At 36.1% G+C, this 20,923-nt stretch overlaps 1 protein-coding gene across 1 annotated transcript in view; it reads left to right on the top strand.

Moving 5' to 3' along the window:
* The window catches only part of LOC103077264 (BMP-2-inducible protein kinase-like), a gene marked incomplete at its 3' end in the record, with an annotated part of 73,775 nt that overhangs the window by 47,809 nt on the left and 5,043 nt on the right, over positions 1–20,923 (top strand). The window contains exons 2-5 of the mRNA XM_007455438.1: positions 10,149–10,267; positions 13,476–13,581; positions 17,099–17,241; positions 19,711–19,832. Of these exons, the coding sequence (XP_007455500.1) occupies positions 10,149–10,267; positions 13,476–13,581; positions 17,099–17,241; positions 19,711–19,832 (490 nt within the window). The remainder of the gene's footprint in view (positions 1–10,148; positions 10,268–13,475; positions 13,582–17,098; positions 17,242–19,710; positions 19,833–20,923) is intronic.

Below are 20,923 nucleotides of genomic sequence, written 5' to 3'. Positions count from 1 at the left end.
ACAGAAAGCTGTGAGAATTTTAAAGAGGTGCTGTGCATACAATTAGGAAGCCTAATTGTATGAACAAATATTTATTAAGGACCCAATTTGTAGTGACCTTTTGGATCACTACAAATCCATTTTGAATTATGGTTACATTAAATGTTTCTTGACTGTTGTTTGATGACATACTTCTCATCTTCCTAAGTAGAAGATAAAATACATCCTTAAGTACAACTACTAGATAAGTGGTTGCATTCCAACAACAATTCTTTGACAGCAACTGGATGTCTGTCAGTTCAGTTCAATTCTGACAGTACCCAGAGTAGGTGTAGACCCCACAAATGGGCCCAGTCCTACAAGATTGCCCCCATTTCAGATGACAGGGAACCACTTCTGATGGACTCAGTTGACTGCAAATTTGGGTGTTCCTATGACACCCTCTTCAGGTTTGATAATTTGGTAGAACTTAGGGAAGTGCTGTAGTTATGACTACTATTTTATTATAAAGGATACAAATGAAAAACCCAGATGAACAGGTACATAGTATGAGGTCTAGAAGTTTCTCTAGTGCAGGAGCTTTTGTCCCAATGGAGTCAGGATGCACCAGTCTCCCAGTATGTTAGTATGTTCACCAACCATGAAGCTCTCTGTACCATGTTACTTGTAGTTTTTATTGAAGTAGCTTAACATAGGTATGGTTGATTAAATCATTGGTCATGTGATTGAACTCAATCTCTAACCACTCTTTTCTCCTCAGAGATTGGGAAGTGGGATAGGAAAAAGTCTGAAAAGTTTCAACCCTCTAATCATACACAGTAGTTGGTTTTTCTGGGACCAGCCTACAACCTGAAGCTATCTAGGGACACCACCAGTAATCACCTGTTTAACATAACAAAGGCCAATATCTGTCATTAATTCTTTTATTTTCATGGGATTTTTGAGAACATTTGGAATGTTTTATAGTATTCTTGTAATCCAATATTTGGAAGTATAAATTTAGTATTAATTTAGCAGCTGTGCCTGGAACTGGGCTTGAATTGAACAATATGTTGAATTGGACATAGAAATATATAATAAGTGGAATTTGTGGTTACTGCCATAAATTCTTTTGATTTATGTATAAAATGAGTTAAAAATTGAAGTATGTGATAATATAGTCAAAACTCTATATAGAGGTGCCTGAGGGAGTGAGGAGCATGAATTGGGTTGGTCCTGAAAGCCTTCTGTGAAGAATGTGTGTTGGAGAATTTGGTGGATATGGATTGGTGGCAAGCAGATAATGGTCCTCTCTTGGATTACTATAATGTCTCAACTAGTTACCTCCCACTAAATGCATTCTTCAAACAGAAATAATATTTAATCAGAAATAATAATCAGAAAATTTTGGAAAATACAGTATTTGGAGAAATATAAACAAATTATTCCATTTCATTGTCAGAGCAGGCACTGCTGACGACCAGTACAGTGTTTACCATGTTTAGGTGTAAATCGTAGTTGATGAACACATCATCTCTCTATGTAGAAAACTTAACGTTTTGCCAGATCTATATCTGATATAGGATTGGTGAAATTATCAAACTTTAATTTTTAGAAACAGGGGTTTTATGAACAAAACTTAGTTAACATTTTCCCCCTAATTTTCCTAATTCATAGGGATGAAATTACTTTGTTATATGTATGGTTGAGAATGGATGTATAGTAGGGGTCCCCAGTGCCCAGGCTGCAGACTACTACTGGTCCGAGGACTGTTAGGGACTGGGCTGCACAGCAGGAGGTGAGCAGTGAGTGAGGGCACAAAGCTTCCCATCTCTCCCCATCTCTCCCCATCTCTCGCATTACCGCCTGAACCCCCCACCCCCCACCAGCCCCGTCCATGGAAAGGTTGTCTTCCACGAAACCAGTCCCTGGTGTCAAAAAGGTTGGGGACCGCTGATGTATAGAATCCATGTTTCCTTCAGGAATTTTTTTTTACTGTGGTTCAGTGTGTACTTAACTAGGTTGTGCATCAGAACTATCTGGGGGACTCCCACTGCCGACCCAGTTAATATTCAGTTTATATTATTATATATTCATAAGAACATATACAAAAGTAGAATAATGAGTAAGGGGTGGTTTAGCACAATGTATGTATTTGTCCTGACTTGAGACCTTCTGATTCAGACTTGTCAGAACCTGGAAACTATTCAAGATAAACACACACACACCAGCTCACCAGGCAATTCTGATGCATAGTTATGCTTGGGAATCATTGCTCTAGGGGAATCTCTAAAATATCTCAAAACAAATGCTATATAAATGATTTATCTTGACCTGTACCCATACTACTTCTGTATCTAGATATATTCTAAGTTTTAGCATTGTCTTTAATTTTTTAATCAAATAAAATTTGAGCAGCTTAAGTAGCACTTTATTAATGCTACTAATTCGTTAATGTTTGCATATGAAATTAATGTTAAATGAGCATCTTTTAAACAAATGCGCTGAATTGTTAGAGCTTTTACTTAAAGTACCTTTCCCAAACATCATCTTTTTCTCTCCTGGTAACCGCCTTGTGAGGAGTTTGATTTGATTTCCCCTGCATTATATACATGGAAATCCGGATCTATAAGGTGGGAGTTGTACAGTTTCTTCTGTACTGATTCTGGACTGTCATCCTAGGAGCTCTTTTCCCCTGTTGTTTATCCCCAATAGTTTACTTTTTCTTTGAGCATTTTGCGCTGAACTGGAGTGCTAGTGCCTTGTCATTGCTGAGATTGCTGTGTTAGAAGGACTAACAAATGGATAAAAGTGACATTTTAAAAAAAATTTGATCTTGAAACTTCACTGAATTTATTACTTCTAACAGTTGTGTGTGTGTGTGTGTGTGTGTGTGTAGGTGTGCGTGTGTGTGTGGAGCCTTCAGTGCTTTTTTTTTTTGGAATTTTGGAATTTTATTTATTTTTCTATACAGCAGGTTCTTATTAGTAATCAGTTTTATACACATCAGTGTATACATGTCAATCCCAATCTCCCAGTTCATCACACCACCACCCCCACCGCTGCCTCTTCCCCCGCTTGATGTCCATATGTTTGTTCTGTGTCTCAATTTCTGCCCTGCAAACTGGTTCATCTGTACCATTTTTCTAGGTTCCACATATATGTGTTAATATATGATATTGTTTTTTCTCTTTCTGACTTACTTCACTCCATATGACAGTCTCTAGATCCATCCACACCTCTACAAATGACCCAATATCGTTCCTTTTTATGGCTGAGTAATATTCCATTGTATATATGTACCATATCTTCTTTATCCATTCTTCTGTCAGTGGGCATTTAGGTTGCTTCCATGACCTGGCCATGGTAAATAGAGCTGCAGTGAACATTGGGGTGCATCTGTCTTTTTGAATTATGGTTTTCTCAGGGTATATGCCCAGTAGTGGGATTGCTGGGTCATATGGTAGTTCTGTTTTTCGTTTTTTAAGGAACCTTCATACTGTTCTCCATAGTGGATGTATCAATTTACATTCCCACCAACAGTGCAAGAGGGTTCCCTTTTCTCCACACCCTCTCCAGCATTTCTTGTTTGTAGATTTTCTGCTGATGCCCATTCTAATTGGTGTGAGGTGATACCTCATTGTAGTTTTGATTTGCATTTCTCTAATAATTAGTGATGTTGAGCAGCTTTTCATGTGCTTCTTGGCCATCTGTATGTCTCCTTTGGAGAAATGTCTATTTAGGTCTTCTGCCCATTTTTGGATTGGGTCTTTTGTTTTTATAATATTGCGCTGCATGAGCTGTTTATATATTTTGGAGATTAATCCTTTGTCCTTTGATTCGTTTGCAAATATTTTCTCCCATTCTGAGGGTTGTCTTTTTTTTTTTTTTTTTTTTTGGTGGTTCGCGGGCCTCTCACTGCCATGGCCTCTCCCGCTGTGGAGCACAGGCTATGGACGTGCAGGCCCAGCTGCTCCGCGGCACGTAGAATTCCCCGGAACGGGGCATGAACCCGCGTCCCCTGCATCGGCAGGCGGACTCCCAACCACTGTGCCATCAGGGAAGCCCTGTTGTTTCGTCTTGTTTATGGTTTCCTTTGCTGTGTAAAAGCTTTTAAGTTTCACTAGGTCCCATTTGTTTATTTTTGGTTTCATTTCCATTACTCTAGGAGGTGGATCAAAAAAGATCTGGCTGTGATTTATGTCATAGAGTGTTCTGCCTATGTTTTCCTCTAAGAGTTTTATAGTATCTGGTCTTGCATTTAGGTCTTTAATCCATTTTGAGTTTATTTTTATGTATGGTGTTAGGGAGTGTTCTAATTTCATTCTTTTACATGTAGCTATCTGGTTTTCCCAGTACCCCTTATTGAAGAGACTGTCGTTTCTCCATTGTATATCCTTGCCTCCTTTGTCATAGATTAGTTGGCCATAGGTGCGTGGGTTTATCTCTGGGCTTTCTATCTTGTTCCATTGATCTATATTTCTATTTTTGTGCCAGTACCATATTGTCTTGATTACTGTAGCTTTGTAGTATAGTCTGAAGTCAGGGAGCCTGATTCCTCCAGCTCTGTTTTCTCCCCTCAAGACTGCTTTGGCTATTTGGGGTCTTTTGTGTCTCCATACAAATTTTAGGATTTTTTGTTCTAGTTCCGTAAAAAATGCCATTTGTAATTTGATAGGGATTGCATTGAATCTGTAGATTGCTTTGGGTAGTATAGTGATTTTCACAATATTGATTCTTCCAATCCAAGAACATGGTATATCTCTCTATCTGTTGGTATCATCTTTAATTTCTTTCATCAGTGTCTTATAGTTTTCTGCATACAGGTCTTTTGTCTCCCTAGGTAGGTTTATTCCTAGGTATTTTATTCTTTTTGTTGCAGTGGTAAATGGGAGTATTTCCTTAATTTCTCTTTCAGATTTCTCATCATTAGTGTATAGGAATGCAAGAGGTTTCTGTGCATTAATTTTGTATCCTGCAGCCTTACCAAATTCATTGATTAGCTTTAGTAGTTTTCTGGTGGCATCTTTAGGATCCTCTATATAGTATCATGTCATCTGCAAACAGTGACAGTTTTACTTTTTCTTTTCCAGTTTGTATTACTTTTATTTTTTTTTCTTCTCTGATTGCCGTGGCTAGGACTTCAAAACTATGTTGAATAATAGTGGCGAGTGTGGGCATCCTTGTCTTGTTCCTGATCTTAGAATAAATGCTTTCAGTTTTTCACCATTGCGAATGATGTTTGCTGTGGGTTTGTCATATATGGCCTTTATTATGTTGAGGTCAGTTCCCTCTATGCCCGCTTTCTGGAGAGTTTTTATCATAGATGGGTGTTGAATTTTGTCAAAGCTTTTTCTGCATCTATTGAGATGATCATATGGTTTTTATTCTTCAGTTTGTTAATATGGTGTATCACATTGATTAATTTGCATGTATTGAAAATTCCTTGTCATCCTTGGGATAATTCCCTCTAGATCATGGTATGATCCTTTTAATGCGTTGTTTCATTCTGTTTGCTAGTGTTGAGGATTTTTGCATCTATATTCATCAGTGATATTGGTCTGTAATTTTCTTTTTTTGTAGTAATTTTGTTTGGTTTTGGTATCAGGGTGATTGACGGTGGCCTCACAGAATGAGTTTGGGAGGTTCCTTCCTCTGCAGTTTTTTGGAAGAGTTTGAGAAGGATGGATGTTAGCTCTTCTCTAAATGTTTGATAGAATTCACCCGTGAAGGCATCTAGTCCTGGGCTTTTGTTTGTTGGAGGATTTTTTTTTTAATTATGCTTTATTATTTGACTTACATGCTGTTTATGATTGTATTGATTAACTTTTAAATTATTATTATTATTATTATTTTTAAACCCCACATTTATTTATTTATTTGGCTGTGTTGGGTCTTCGTTTCTGTGCGAGGGCTTTCTCTAGTTGTGGCAAGCGGGGGCCACTCTTCATCACCGTGCGCGGGCCTCTCGCTATCGCGGGCTCTCTTGTTGCGGAGCACAGGCTCCAGACGCGCAGGTTCAGTAGTTGTGGCTCACAGGCCCAGTTGCTCCGCGGCATGTGGGATCTTCCCAGACCAGGGCTCGAACCCGTGTCCCCTGCATTAGCAGGCAGATTCTCAACCACTGCGCCACCAGGGAAGCCCTATTGGAAGATTTTTAATCACAGTTTCCATTTCATTACATGTGATTGGTCTGTTCATATTTTCTATTTCTTCCTGATTCAGTCTTGGGAGGTTATACCTTTCTAAGAATTTGTCCATTTTTTCCAGGTTTTCCATTTTATTGGCATAGAGTTGCTTGTTGTAGTCTTTTAGGATGCTTTGTATTTCTGCAGTGTCTGTTGTAACTTCTCCTTTTTCATTTCTAATTTAATTGATTTGAGTCCTCTCCCTCTTTTTCTTGATGAGTCTGGCTAATGGTTTACCAATTTTGTTTATCTTCTCAAAGAACCAGCTTTTAGTTTTATTGAACTTAGCAATTGGTTTTTTTTGTTTCTATTTCATTTATTTCTGCTCTAAACTTTATGATTTCTTTCCTTCTGCTGACTTTGTGTGTTGTTTGTTCTTCTTTCTCTAGTTCCTTTAGGTGTAATTTTAGATTATTTGAGATTTTTCTTGTTTCTTTTTTTTTGTGGTACGTGGGCCTCTCGCTGTTGTGGCCTCTCCCATTGTGGAGCACAGACTCTGGACGCGCAGGCTCAGCGGCCATGGCTCACGGGCCTAGCCGCTCCGCGGCATGTGGGATCTTCCCAGACCGGGGCACAAACCTGTGTCCCTTGCATCGGCAGGTGGACTCTCAACCACTGTGCCACCAGGGAAGCCCTTTCTTGTTTCTTGAGGTAAGCTTCTATAGGTTTAAACTTCCCTCTTAGAACTGATTTTGCTGAATCCCATAGGTTTTGGATCATTGTGATTTCATTGTCATTTGTCTCTAGGTATTTTTGGTTTCCTCTTTGATTTCTTCAGTGATCTTATGGTTGTTTAGTAACATATTGTTTAGCCTCCTTGTGTTTGTGTTTTTTACGTTCTTTTCCCTGTAATTGATTTCTTTTTTTTTTTTTTGCGGTACACAGGCCTCTTATTGTTGTGGCCTGTCCTGTTGCGGAGCACAGGCTCCGAACGTGCAGGCTCAGTGACCATGGCTCACAGGCCCAGTGAGATGTTTCCTGCTTCTTAAGGTGGGCTTGTATTGCTATAAACTTCCCTCTTAGAACTGCTTTTGCTGCATCCCATAGGTTTTGGGTCGTTGTATCTCCATTGTCGTTGCGGAGCACAGGCTCCGGACGCGCAGGCTCCGTGGCCATGGCTCACGGGCCCAGCCGCTCTGCGCCATGTGGGATCCTCCCGGACCGGGGCACGAACCCGCGTCCCCTTCATCGGCAGGCGGACTCTCAACCACTGCGCCACCAGGGAAGCCCGCTTGATATGATTTTAATTTTCTTAAATTTACGGAGGCTTGATCTGTGACCCAAGATGTGATCTATCCTAGAGAATATTCTATGCACACTTGAGAAGAAAGTGTAATCTGCTGTTTTTGGATGGAATGTCCTATAAATATCAAATCTGTTTGGTCTGTTGTGTCATTTAAAGCTTGTGTTTCCTTATTAATTTTCTGTTTGGATGATCTGTCCATTGGTGTAAGTGAGGTGTTAAAGTCCCCCTCTATTATTGTGTTACTGTCAATTTCCTCTTTTATAGCTGTTAGCAGGTGCCTTGTGTATTGAGTTGTTCCTATGTTGGGTGCATAAATATTTACAATTGTTATATCTTCTTCTTGGATTGATCCCTTGATCATTATGTAGTGTCCTTCTTTGTTTCTTATAATAGTCTTTATTTTAAAGTCTTTTTTGTCTGATATGAGAATTGCTCCTCCAGCTTTCTTTTGATTTCCATTTGCGTGGAATATCTTTTTCCATCCCCTCACCTTCAGTCTGTATGTGTCCCTAGGTCTGAAGTGGGTCTCTTGTAGACAGCATATATATGGGTCTTGTTTTTGTATCCATTCAACAAGCCTGTGTCTTTTGGTTGGAGCATTTAATCCATTCACGTTTGAGATAATTATCGATATGTATGTTCTTATTACCATTTTCTTAATTGTTTTGGGGTTGTTTTTGTAGGTCCTTTTCTTCTCTTGTGTCTCCCACTTAGAGAAGTTCCTTTAGCATTTGTTGTAGAGCTCGTTTGTTGGTGCTGAATTCTCTTAGCTTTTGCTTGTCTGTAAAACTTTTGATGTCTCCATTGAATCTGAATTAGGTCCTTGCTGGGTAGAGTAATCTTGGTTGTAGGTTCTTCCCTTTCATCACTTTAAGTATATCATGCCACTCCCTTCTGGCTTGTAGAGTTTCTGCTGAGAAATCAGCTGTTAACCTTATGGGAGTTCTCTTGTATGTTATTTGTCATTTTTCCCTTGCTTCTTTCATTAATTTTTCCTTGTCTTTAATTTTTGCCAGTTTGTTTACTATGTGTCTTGGTGTGTTTCTCCTTGGGTTTATCCTGTATGGGACTCTCTGTGCTTCCTGGACTTGGGTGGCTGTTTCCTTTCCCATGTTAGGGAAGTTTTCAAGTATAATGTCTTCAAATATTTTCTCGGTTCTTTTCTCTCTCTCTTCTCCTTCTGGGGCCCCTGTAATGCGAATGTTGTTGCGTTTAATGTTGTCCCAGAGGTCTCTTCTACTGTCTTCATTTCTTTTCATTCTTTTGTCTTTATTCTGTTCTGCAGCAGTGAATGCCACATTCTGTCTCCAGGTCACTTATCCGTTCTTCTGCCTCAGTTATTCTGCTATTGATTTCTTCTAGTGTATTTTTCATTTCAATTATTGTATTGTTCATCTCTGTTTGTTTGTTCTTTAATTCTTCTAGATCTTTTTGAAACATTTCTTGCCATCTTCTTGACTTCTGCCTCCATCCTTTTTCTGAGGTCCTGCATCATCTTCACTATCATTATTCTGAATTCTTTTCCTGGAAAGTTGCCTATCTCCACTTCATTTAGTTGTTTTTCTGGGGTTTTATCTTGTTCCTTCATCTGGTACATAGCCCTCTGCTTTTTCATCTTGTCTACCTCTTTGTGATGGTGGTTTTTGTTCCACAGACTGCAGGATTGTAGTTCTTCTTGCCTTTGCTGTCTTCTTGCTTCTGTAGTTTTTCCTGCTTCTGTTTTTCTTGCTTCTGCTGTCTTCCCTCTGGTGAATGAGGGTATCGGTAATTTTTTTTTGTTTTAAAATTATAATTAAGCTACAAAATATCCTATGCCAAAATGAGTTTTAAAAGCTTGAGGTGGAAATCTTTGTTTGTATGTGACAGAAGTAATTGTCCTTTAGAATACCTGGCTATTTGTTTCATATATGATGCTTTCTGGGGTACAGTTAACAGACTGTGGCATGAATAATGAGGACATTTATAATCTCACATGAGAGGTCTGGAAGGCTTGTGTAATTCAGTTGCCAAAGTAATTCAGTGTTTTGGGTCATTTTCTCTCTGATTCTTTTTTCCATCATGACCACATATGGTTGCCATAGGTCTAAAGAGTATATTCTTATACAACAAAATCCAAAAGCTGGAAGGAAGAGCAGAGCCTCGTCATATGAATCTTTTTTTTTGTTTTGTTTTGTTTTTTTCTGGTTGGAAAATCTTTCCTGCAACCCTCAGCATACTTTTTCTTATGTCCCATATAGCCAAAATTGGTTACATATTCAATCCTAAATCAGTTGCTGACAAGAGGAAACGAGATTCCCATTATTGCCTTAGAACAGTGTTGGTTGATCCCCTGGAACTTTAAGAGGGACCCACCCATATGACCCCCTTGATGTCTCATATTAAATCACATCAGTGTTTTGTCATCACTAAGACGGAGAGGCTGATGGGTAGGCAATCACTAGTATTTGCCAAACTATAGTGATATAGTTAAGTTGTAACATTTTCCACGTCCTATATAAGAAATATTCCCATTCAAATGATATTTATATATTTTAACTTGAGAAGCATATTATCCTGTATGTATTACTTCATGATTGGCATAGGAAGCCAATGATTGGGCTGTTAACTTAGTACAATGTGTTAGTTGTTTACTGTTCTTATTTTTGTCTTGTGTACAATCAGTTTATTTCCCTGTGAGATTAAGCTCCTCAGTGCTGTTACATGATTTTGGCAGGAGCTTCAAATTCTTCTTATTTAATAGATTCTTGTTCTTCTAGGTGGATTCTCCACAGTTTTCCTGGTGCGGACTCATGGTGGACTCCGCTATGCATTGAAGCGAATGTATGTCAATAACGCGACAGACCTCAACATTTGTAAAAGGGAAATTACAATTATGGTAAGAGAAAGAGTAATTCCCTTTGAAAAATTTGGTGTATTTTCTTTCAGTTTTTCACATAACATTAAGCAGCCTGTAGGCAAGCTGCTTATTGGCTTGGGCACATCTAGATAACCTTTGAAGTGTACTCTTTATAGCCATACTTAGGGCTAAATACAAACAACTCCTACCTTTCCTCCCTTCCCTATTGTAGTTCAACAGGCAAGTTTCTCTGCTTTCTTTTTTTGTTTTTAAAATAAATTTAAATTATGGAATATTTTGAGAATAGAAGAATTTAGAAAATTAGTGAACACCAGTTTACCCCCTACCCAACTTAAGAATTAAAGGCTTACAGGTACAGTTGAAGCCTTCTGTGTATTCCTCTGTAATGTTATCCTTATACTGTTATCCTCATCCAAAAGGAAACCCCTATCCTGAATTTGGTGCTTACGCCTTCCCCTGGGTATTTAATACATTCACTTATATGTGTTAGTATTCACAGACCACAGTTAGTTTTGCTTTTCATTTTTAAAATCATGCTGTAAAGTTGATTTGTGTGTGTATGTGAACTCTGTAGTATTGGTAAGGTATGCTTCAGCAAGGAAAAAATTCTTCTTTAATTTTAGGAAAAGTGAAAAATATTTTAATACACCATTAAAGAAAATTTCAGTTACTCAGTTAACTAGATTAAACATTTCGAGAAAATTTCAGAATAAAAATTTCCTTTTTTTCTAGAGTTGCTTATTGTCAGTGCTCTGGATGGTTTCTTATTCTTGTTCTCCCCTCTTTCTCCTCCTCCTCCTGTCTTCCTCTCTTCTTTTATTCTCTTTCTCTCCCTCCTCCTCATCCACTGTTTATCAAGTGCTAATATATATATTTAACATTTTTGTTTTATTTAGGTGAAATTCACATACTACACATTTTATAATTCACATTTTAAAATGAACAATTCAGTGTTTTTTAGTACATTCACAGTATTGTGCACAGACTGCCTCTACCTTGTTTTAAAACCTTTTCATCACTCCAAAAGGAAACCCCTGCCCATGAAGCAGTTGTTCCCCATTCCACTCTTGTTCCAGGCTCTGGCAACCACCCGTCTATGTTATGTCTCGATAGATTTACCTATTCTGGATATTTCATATACATGGGATCAAGCAGTATATGACCTTCTTTCACTTACCATATTTTTAAGGTTTCTCCACATTGTAGCACTTATCAGCACTTCATTCCTTTTTATGAGTGAATAATATTCCATTATATATACTATATATGTATCAGGATTTGTTTATGTGTTCATCTATTGATGGATTTTTTAAAAAAAACATGGATAGACATTTGGGCTATTTCTACCTTTTGGCTGTTGTGAGTAGTGTTGCTATGAATATGTGTACATATGTATTGTTTATTTTCAGTTCTTTTGGGTATGTATCTAAGAGTGGAATTGCTGGGTCATATGGTAATTCCACATTTAACTTTTTAAGGAACCATTAATTCCACAGCAGTTGAACCATTTTCTGTTCACACCAGCAGTGTCAGGAGGGTTCTAGTTTATCCACTTCCTTGAAAACACTTGTTACTGTCAAGCCTCCCCAACTGCTAAGAGGGAGATTTTCTTATTTTGTATCAACATCATTATCAACACACATATTTTGATCCTTTTTGTTTGAAGATAGGCACATTTATACAGTATGACTTATCAGAATTCTGCTTTTATTGTCCCTATTCCTTAGCTAGACTAGAGTTGATTAGGCTTTGAGACTTGCTTTTTTTCAAGTAAGGCTATTAGTCAAAAAGGTGAAAGGATTTACTCTGAGATAATAGGGAATCTTAGACTAAGTTTTCTAACTTAAGCCCAGATATGGTATTGTACTGTAATTCTTCCTTTCAATAGATTTTGTATAATTTTGAGATATATAAAATATAGCGTCAACCTCAGCAAAACTCAGATCCTATGCTTTTAAATAAGATATTTTGGGGAGGTGAGCAATTTTCTTCAAACTGTTTTTTGATGACTAATCCTTCACTATTTATGTTTATTTATGAATTATTCACATGTTCAGCTGCTGTTAGCTAATATTTCAAATTATATTACACACTTAAAACTAGGTTTATTTTAATGATAGTGGATGCAAATTATTTTAAACAGTATTCTTGATAAGAGTTTTTAATTTACAGACAGACCTTATTTAGATCATTATGATTTTTAACCTTATAAATGTTGATGATTGTCAACCTTATAAATGTTAATGATTGTCTTGTACTAGGAGCAAAAGTGTCAGATTTGCCATTTTCTTCTTATTTTCTTGTACTTGTAATATTAGTGTTATCTTTATGGTTTCTTTACAAAAATCCTTTTTAGCTACTTGTTTATTTTTTTAGGTTATTTAGTTAAAAGTACATACATTCATAAATTCACTTGACTAGGTGGACATAAATTGCAATATGTTGCAGACAAAACAAACAAACACGAGTGTAATTGTTCATAAATATTAGAGCTTAATTTCTTTATCTTTTTAAGATAAAAATAAGTAAAAGTTCTGATATTTTATTCTTGAGTCCCAAAGGACTATCTTGTACACTCACTTTTGGAAACTTCTTTTTTTTATTTAGTTTATTTATTTTTGGCTGTGTTGGGTCTTTGTTACTGTGTGAGGGCTTTTCTCTAGTTGCGGAGAGTGGGGGCTACTCTTCTTTGCAGTGCGCAGGCTTCTCATTGTGGCTGCTTCTCTTGTTGTGGAGCACGGGCTCTAGGCACGTGGGCTTCAGTAGCTATGGCACTTGGGCTCAGTAGTTGTGGCTCGCGGGCTCTAGAGATCAGGCTCAGTAGTTGTGGCGCATGGGCTTTGTTGCTCTGTGGTGTGTGGGATCTTCTTGGACCAGGGCTTGAACCCATGTACCCCGCATTGGCAGGCAGGTTGTTAACTGTGCCACCAGGGAAGCCCTGGAAACTGTTACTTTTGAAAGAACCATCTCTTTCTTCCCCATTGAATTTAAAATAAATATTCATTAAGTATTTGCTTGTTAGGAAATGACAGTCACATATAAATAAACTTTCCACTGAAACTGTAGAAACCTTTTTGAAATGTGTCGGATTCCATACTTACACCTAAATCTTACTTTTTGAAATTCTTTAAATATATCAATTTAGACTTCAAATCATTGTTAATGATAGACCTTTAAAATATATGTTTGTTTGCCAGTTTTTAAAATTTTGTTTATTTTTTTACAGAAAGAGCTGTCTGGTCACAAAAATATTGTGGGTTATTTGGACTGTACTGTTAATTCAGTTAGTGATAATGTATGGGAAGTGCTTATCTTAATGGAATATTGTCGAGGTAAGTATTTTTCTGCGATTGTTTTATGCTAAAAAAATTTGCCCATAAAAATGGGTTAGTAGGTGTCTTGGTTTCTCCCAGGGCAGCTGTCATCTAATTCTGGGCATTCATTGCAATCTCAGCTTTAATTATTTGTCTAAATAAGGAATGCTGTTAAAAAGTATTTAAAACCTACTCATAGTTGATGCAATGATGATATGAGCATATGTTAATTGACAATTAGAAAAATGCTGTTGGGTTTTAAACAGAAAATCTAAAACGTAAAGAACAATCACCTTTCCTGATCCGTATACATTTCTTTTATAATCCAACCAAGAAGAGCATACTGTGTCCATATTAGTGTTGCAAGATTTTTTTTCAGCACGCTACCATGTTATCTTTGAACATATTAAATGTAATAAATTTCAAGGATGCATTTTGATCTATAATTTTTATAAACTTATATTATGTGGTCTTTTGAAAACATCAGAAGATAGAAAACCACATTTTATTTGGATATAATGTGGTGTTTTCAAAGAAATATTTTACTTGTATAGTATGCCTTAAGAATTATAATAATAATTTTTAGTCCCTGAAAAATTTTTTTTTTTTTTACTTTAATGGGTGTAATGGGGGCAATTAATCCATTTCCTGCGAACTTGCTTTCCCCCCTCCCTCATCAGACTGTATCTGACAGTTTGGATTCTAGGAAGCCCTGGTTTATATATAAATTCTCTTAAGACAGTTATGATTGTTAATTATGGTACCAGGAACTCTTGTCACTTCCTGAAGGTTGGAGGAGAAGGAGGTTGGTGATGATAATGGAGAAAATGTGGTCTCATTTACTCCAGTCTTGTAAGAAGGGGGAAGGACAGAGGAAAATGAAATGAATCAATATTATAATATCTATTGTGATATGTTTGTAACTTATTTCCATATATAACGTAAAAAATTAGATATTTTCTTGATTGTTTTTCCTTATTTATATCTCATCTTCTCTACTGTAAAGCATTGTGATCTCTTTAAGGAGACGACATTGATTTTCTTTACCCTACTTTCCTGAATTCTAGCATTTAAGGTGCCTATTCTTAGCTGGATGAGAGTTGACTAATAGCCCTTGGCTACTTGTAACTTTTTAAAAATAATTGAGTTGAGCATAATCATAACCCTGAATGAGATTAATTGTCATCCAGAAGACATCTTAAAAGGGGAACTACATGAGCTTCAGTTTTTAGGCAAGTGAGTATTTGGGAGCCAATGGTTCAGTCTACTGCAGATAAAATTAAGTATCTTGTTAAAAAAAGTCATATCAAAATTTAAATGGGATGGTATAGCCTTTTTTTTTTTTTTTTGTGGTACGCGGGCCTCTCACCGCCGTGGCCTCTCCTGTTGCGGAGCACAGGCTCCGGAAGCACAGGCTCAGTGGCCCTGGCTTACGGGCCCAGCCGCTCTACGGCATGCGGGATCCTTCTGGATCGGGGCACGAACCCATGTCCCCTGCATCGACAGGCGGACTCTCAACCACTGCGCCACCAGGGAAGCCCGGTATAGCATTTTAAATTAAGTATAAGTGTAATCTCAGAGAGATGAAGATTGTTGAGGCTAGAAAAATGTTGACTTTTTAAATTTTAATAATGAAATCGGGGAGAGTATAAAAATTCTTGTTTAGGAGATAACTGTGAAAAATATGTAAAGATTTGGGAGTTACATGCACCTTATCTTAAAAGACCTTCAGTATACATTGTTTCCTTTCTGAATCTGATTTAAAATTTTTTCATTAGGATAATTTTACTTTAATTTTCAGAAGACTTTGATTTTGAATAATGAAATTTTGTTTGTTTCTGCATTTGAAATACAGCTCAAATAGAGCTTTTTACCTTTTTGGGGGGACTGGATTTTGTGATTCAAGCCTTCTAGCCCAAAGATCTCTGAAGGGAAGAAAGAAGATTGACTTTTTAAAATTTATTCTACTCATTACAACATTGAAAGTGTGGAAAAGATAGAATGAGTTCAAGGTTATGATTTCTTATCTGTGAAAAGATATTTTAAGAATGTGAATGAACACCAATAAAGCACTTTTCTTACTGTTTAATTTTTGGATAACATGAGTCAGGGCATCTGACAAACAAGAGGATAGAGGAAATTGCTGCCTAGTCAGGTGCCTCAATCTTATATGAGACACTTTGAACAAATTACAACCAAATGGACCTGAGTTTTCTGAAAGTTGAGGATTGATAGGCAAAATAAAATTTTTTCCCCCCTGCTTTAAAGTTCTAAGAAAAAACACCTATTTCAGAAAATATATGAGAATGCTGTTTAGACAGTAATAATAGAAGGAACAGGTGTGTATGCACCTTCTTATAGATTACACAGTAGCAGACATTCATTTATTCAAACTTGTTACAGGAAAGTTTCATTAACATAAGCTTGCCTTTTTAAATTTCCAAACTTGATTTCTGTTAGAATGCTGTGAATGAATCATGTATTTACTTGCATTGTTAAAATATAATAATAGTAAACTTTCTCTTAGTAATTAAGAATTGTCATTATTAGATTATCAGTTATTGTAGTACATTGTAATATTTAATAATCCTCTCGTGGCTCATTGTTGTGGCTATTTGATTTTAGTAAGGTACTCTGCCCACTATCTCTTAACCTGGTTTAGAGCCATAGCCCCTTAACCCATCTCTCTTTTTCCACTCTTGTGATTTCTGCATCCCCCAATCAAGTAGATCTTCTAAAAGTTCAGATCAGGAAGTTTCCTTGGTTCTCAAGATAAAAATCTCAAGATAAAATCTTGATTTGTTTGTCTTGTCAGTATCATCTGTCTTTACTCTCTTCTCTGCTTTCTAGACCATACCCACAGTGGTTCTCTTTAAGTTACTCAAAATCGTTAAGCTCTTTCCCAAGCTAGAGGCCTTTGTATATGTCACTTGCTATCACTAGTGTGTTCTCCCAGATCTCTGCCAGGTTAATTCCTGATTAACCTTCAGTCTCAACATAAATAATCACTTCCTTAGGCCTTCTCTGGCATTCTCTTCTCCCCATCCTCCTTCACTAATTTAAATTTGGGTTTTTCTCATATTATCCTTATTGTACGTAATTATGATAAATACTTGTGTGATTGTTTAGTGTTTATCTGTGCCTTTAGACTATAAATTCCATGATAATAGAGACTTTATCTTTGTTCACCACTGTTTACCCCTAAAACTAGCACAGTGTTGAATAACCGTTTCTTCAAATCTGTGATGCCATCAGTTACAAGGTACACTCTGAATTTGGAGATGTTAAAATATGGCCAATAGCATTAGCAGAACGTCACTTATTTTAAGATGTTCTCACTTCAGAGATGTAAAATGTGAAAAAAACTGTATGTCATTGAATCAACACAATATGCGATAATAAGCATCCTTACATGAAAATTATAAAAAAAGCCAATTCCCCATTACCTGAGACCATAGACATTTCTTAATCTCTTTGTTTGTGGTAGTCTTCATTTATTAAAAATATGTCTTCTCAAAATTACTTTTTTGGTTAGCTGGGCAGGTAGTGAATCAGATGAATAAGAAGCTGCAGACAGGTTTTACAGAACCAGAAGTGTTACAGATATTCTGTGATACCTGTGAAGCTGTTGCAAGGTTGCATCAGTGTAAGACTCCAATAATTCACCGGGATCTGAAGGTATGAACTTTAGTCTACTTATGGATTAATGCCTTTTAAACTTTGGAGTTAAAAATGTTCTTGGACTGTCTTCATATAAACCAGTTTTTATTACTAGCACTGAGATTGGCCTCTCTGTCCCCAGCTACATTTCCTGAGGCCATATAAAGACTGACTATAGAATTGAAATTGTGCTTTTCATGACCCTGAGGGTTGCTAGCACGACTGTAGAGGTGGATTTTGTGCTCCCTACTTTGCTTGTGTTTTACAGAGCAGGCTTCTTTAAAAGGTTTCATGTGAACAAAAATATGAACATCACTGACACAGGTTGGATATCCCTCCACACTATTCTTCCCAGTTCAGCACTCCTCCTATTTCTTATAATTCATTTTAAGCATCAGGGTGTTTTCCAGAGATATTGGAGGTGACCGTAAATGGGTCTCTTTACTCATTTATTTATAATTTACTGTAGTTTTAGATAATTTACTATAATTTGGTGATGATTGTCACTCTGAGGTCACTTTGTCTTACATTTTCATGGAATCTGACCTCTTGTATATGGTACCCACTTGTTAAATTGGAAAAAGTACCCAAAGGGGATTGAACATTCCTGGTATCATATTGCTTGAGCTATCATTACACATATTGTTTAGAAGCATAGGTGTCCTCTTTGATACCTACAAACACTAAGATTACAAAAATTCCTCTTCCTGAAATGCTTTATGCCCAGATATCCCATGGCTAATCTTTCCCCCACTTTGAATCTGCTCAGATTCACTTTCTCAGTGAGTCCTGTCCTTGCACCACCTTATTTATAATTACAACCTAACCTTTCCATACTCTACTTGTTCTGCCTTTTATTATCACTTGTCACTTTCTCAGATACTATAAAATTTACTTATGTATTATGTCTGTTGGTTATTTTCTGTCCTCTCCCACTACACTGTAAGCTTCCTGTGGGCAGGGATTTTTCTCTTTCGTACTGATGTATCCAAGCATTTAGAACAGTGCCTGGCACATAGTAGGGTCTCAGTAAATATTTAATGAATGAATGAATCCCAATTCTGACTTATTATACAAAATTTATGAAAAGTGATAATAAAATGCTCTTAAGATACAAGAGAATAGAAAATGTCACTTAGAATATAGGTTGTTAACCACGAAAGCATCATCTAGGGAAACCTGTGCTGAAAGGATACAAGTCAAGGCAAGATTGAAATACTTGACTACAGACCTCTGTCCCTTAATTTTGATAACCAGTATAGTTCATTTCAGTTCTCTTGAATATGCAGCTTTTACATTTTCCCCAATAATTTGGTCTGATGTTTTTGCACTGTTATAGCTCATTAACTTTTTAAATGTCAAGTTGATGTTTTCAGCTGAGTCTTCTTGATTTTAAAACAAAAAAGACATTGAACTGCATAATTTTATATAGACCATATTTCATATACTTAGTTCTTTTTACATGTGTAAATTTATGCAATCCTGTGTTTGTTTTAAGTAAGTTTCTTTTTTTAAGTAGATTTCTTATATAAATATTTTGTGCAAATATTGAATATTTTTAAAAGTAGAGTAAAATGAAATATAGAAGAAAAATTGCAAAGAAACTGTAATGTGAGTATTTTGGTAGAGTGGAGAGAAATTGAATTACTCATTTAAAAGTGTATCATAAAAATAAAAAATATTGTGTAAAAATGTTAGTAATAGTATTATTTATTGTGTGCTTACCTTATTTCAGTCACTATTCTAAGCCCTTTACATGTTTTAATTCTTTCAGTTTTTACAACAGTCCCCTGTAATAGATATTATTATTTTCCCCATTTTATAGATAAGGAGACTAAAGCACAAGAGTGGTTAAGCAAGTTGTCCAAGGGTACATATGCTAATAAGTAGCAGAGCTGGGCTGTGAACCCACATTCTCCTGTTTTAGAAACTGTGTGCATAATTTTATTTAAGTTACTACAACTCTGATATCTAAGTTAAGGCATAAAGTCAAATCTGTGTTTTTCAGTGTAGTATTTTAGATAAAAATGGAATTAGGAGTCAATCAGAGGTAGAATTGTAATGTTTTTTGTTACCTTTCTATAGGTAAGCTAAGTGCCAGAAAAGGAGAAAAATGGAGGTATAGTATAGACTCTGACTGCTACTAGTTCTTCTGTTCCATAGAAGCAGTTTTTGAGAGGACTTAGGGTTCCTTGGCCCTTGCAAAAATCATCCTGGGATGGGAGAAGCACTTCTCTGTTCTTAGTGAGAGAAGCAGTAGATAAAGTATATTTTTGTTCTGAATCATTTGTCCTTTCTCACAATTTGAGGTATCCTCTCTCTCCCTCTCTCTCTCTGTCTCTCTCTGTCTCTGTCTCTGTCTGTCTGTCTGTCTCTCTCTCTCTCTATATATATGTATTATATATCAGTGTTTAACTGTATAAAAACATTGTTATAAAAATGTAATTTTCAACTTGAAAATATATTAATTGCTTTTCTTTTCTGAAGGTGGAAAATATTTTGTTGAATGATGGTGGAAACTATGTACTTTGTGACTTTGGCAGTGCCACAAATAAATTTCTTAATCCTCAGAAAGATGGAGTTAATATAGTAGAAGAAGAAATTAAAAAGTAAGTGTTATCTTTATTGTGCTTTGTCTCATGGGAATTTTAGTTAACTTGAGTCTGTGACCAGCTCTGCTAATAAAAATTTTAGGTATTCCATTAATAGATTTCTTTAAGATATTTCTGAGCCATAGACATTGATTAGTTTATGTCTCATCTAGTTCAATAGGAAATACATTTTACGATGGAAACAAAATTTTAATCTGCATTGTAAACAAATTTATCAAGAAGTTTGTTAAATAAGCTATAGTAATTAGTGGAATCATTAAAGGGAGTTTGAAGTTATTGCTGAATTCAGTTAAACATCTTTGTTTTTATCGATACTGAGGATTTGTGCTTGTTAGGAAAAAATTAAATTATTTGAAAACATTAAACTTTTACTTCATATTTAATATTAAGAAGATTGACCTAGTAATGCATTGAAAACTATGTGGAAAACTTGTTACTTTATAATATTGTATTGGAAAACTTTCTGGTAGAAATGTAACTCGTATCTGCCTTACGTTTTCTTAATCTTGTACTTTCCATGGTTGCTAGAGTACTATTATAAGGACCTTTCCCTGACTTCTGTTTTCTAGTTTTAGAAAATAGTACTGCTTGTAAATCTTAGGTTATCTTAATAAAATGATACAGAATGCAGAACAATCTGTCAGAATAGAAATTTCTAAGTAGCTGCCTTTTCTAAGTTGCTTTTCTTCACTTCCTTACAAATTCTCAGTTGTTTAAGGCTGCCTAGGAGCTTTCGTTTGAACTGCAACATAAATTTTGAGATAGCTCAAGTAGAGCTGATCTAACTCTGGACCATTTGTATAAAACTATGGTTTTCTAGACTTACATATTTCTACTCAGGAAACAGCCTATGATGATTATGTTAGATTCCATAAAAACAAACTCCTTAGTAAACATATAAATGTCCTGAAGAAACAGAACAGTGTATTATTGAATTAGCTTCTTGTGGATATATGTATATACATATAATTTTAAAAGATTGGGTTGTGATGTATAATGACAGCTGCAGAATTCTGCTCAAGCGTCTTTGACTTGCTGGAAGTTTCATTTCTTGCTGTTAAGATCTGAAGTATAGTTAAGGTTCAGCA

This window comes from Lipotes vexillifer, unplaced genomic scaffold (assembly GCF_000442215.2).
Source record: "Lipotes vexillifer unplaced genomic scaffold, Lipotes_vexillifer_v1.1 scaffold749, whole genome shotgun sequence".
NCBI classification, from domain to species: Eukaryota; Metazoa; Chordata; class Mammalia; order Artiodactyla; family Lipotidae; genus Lipotes; species Lipotes vexillifer.
The sequence above is the reverse complement of the archived record's forward strand: the minus strand, read 5'-3'. Positions and strand labels throughout refer to the sequence as shown.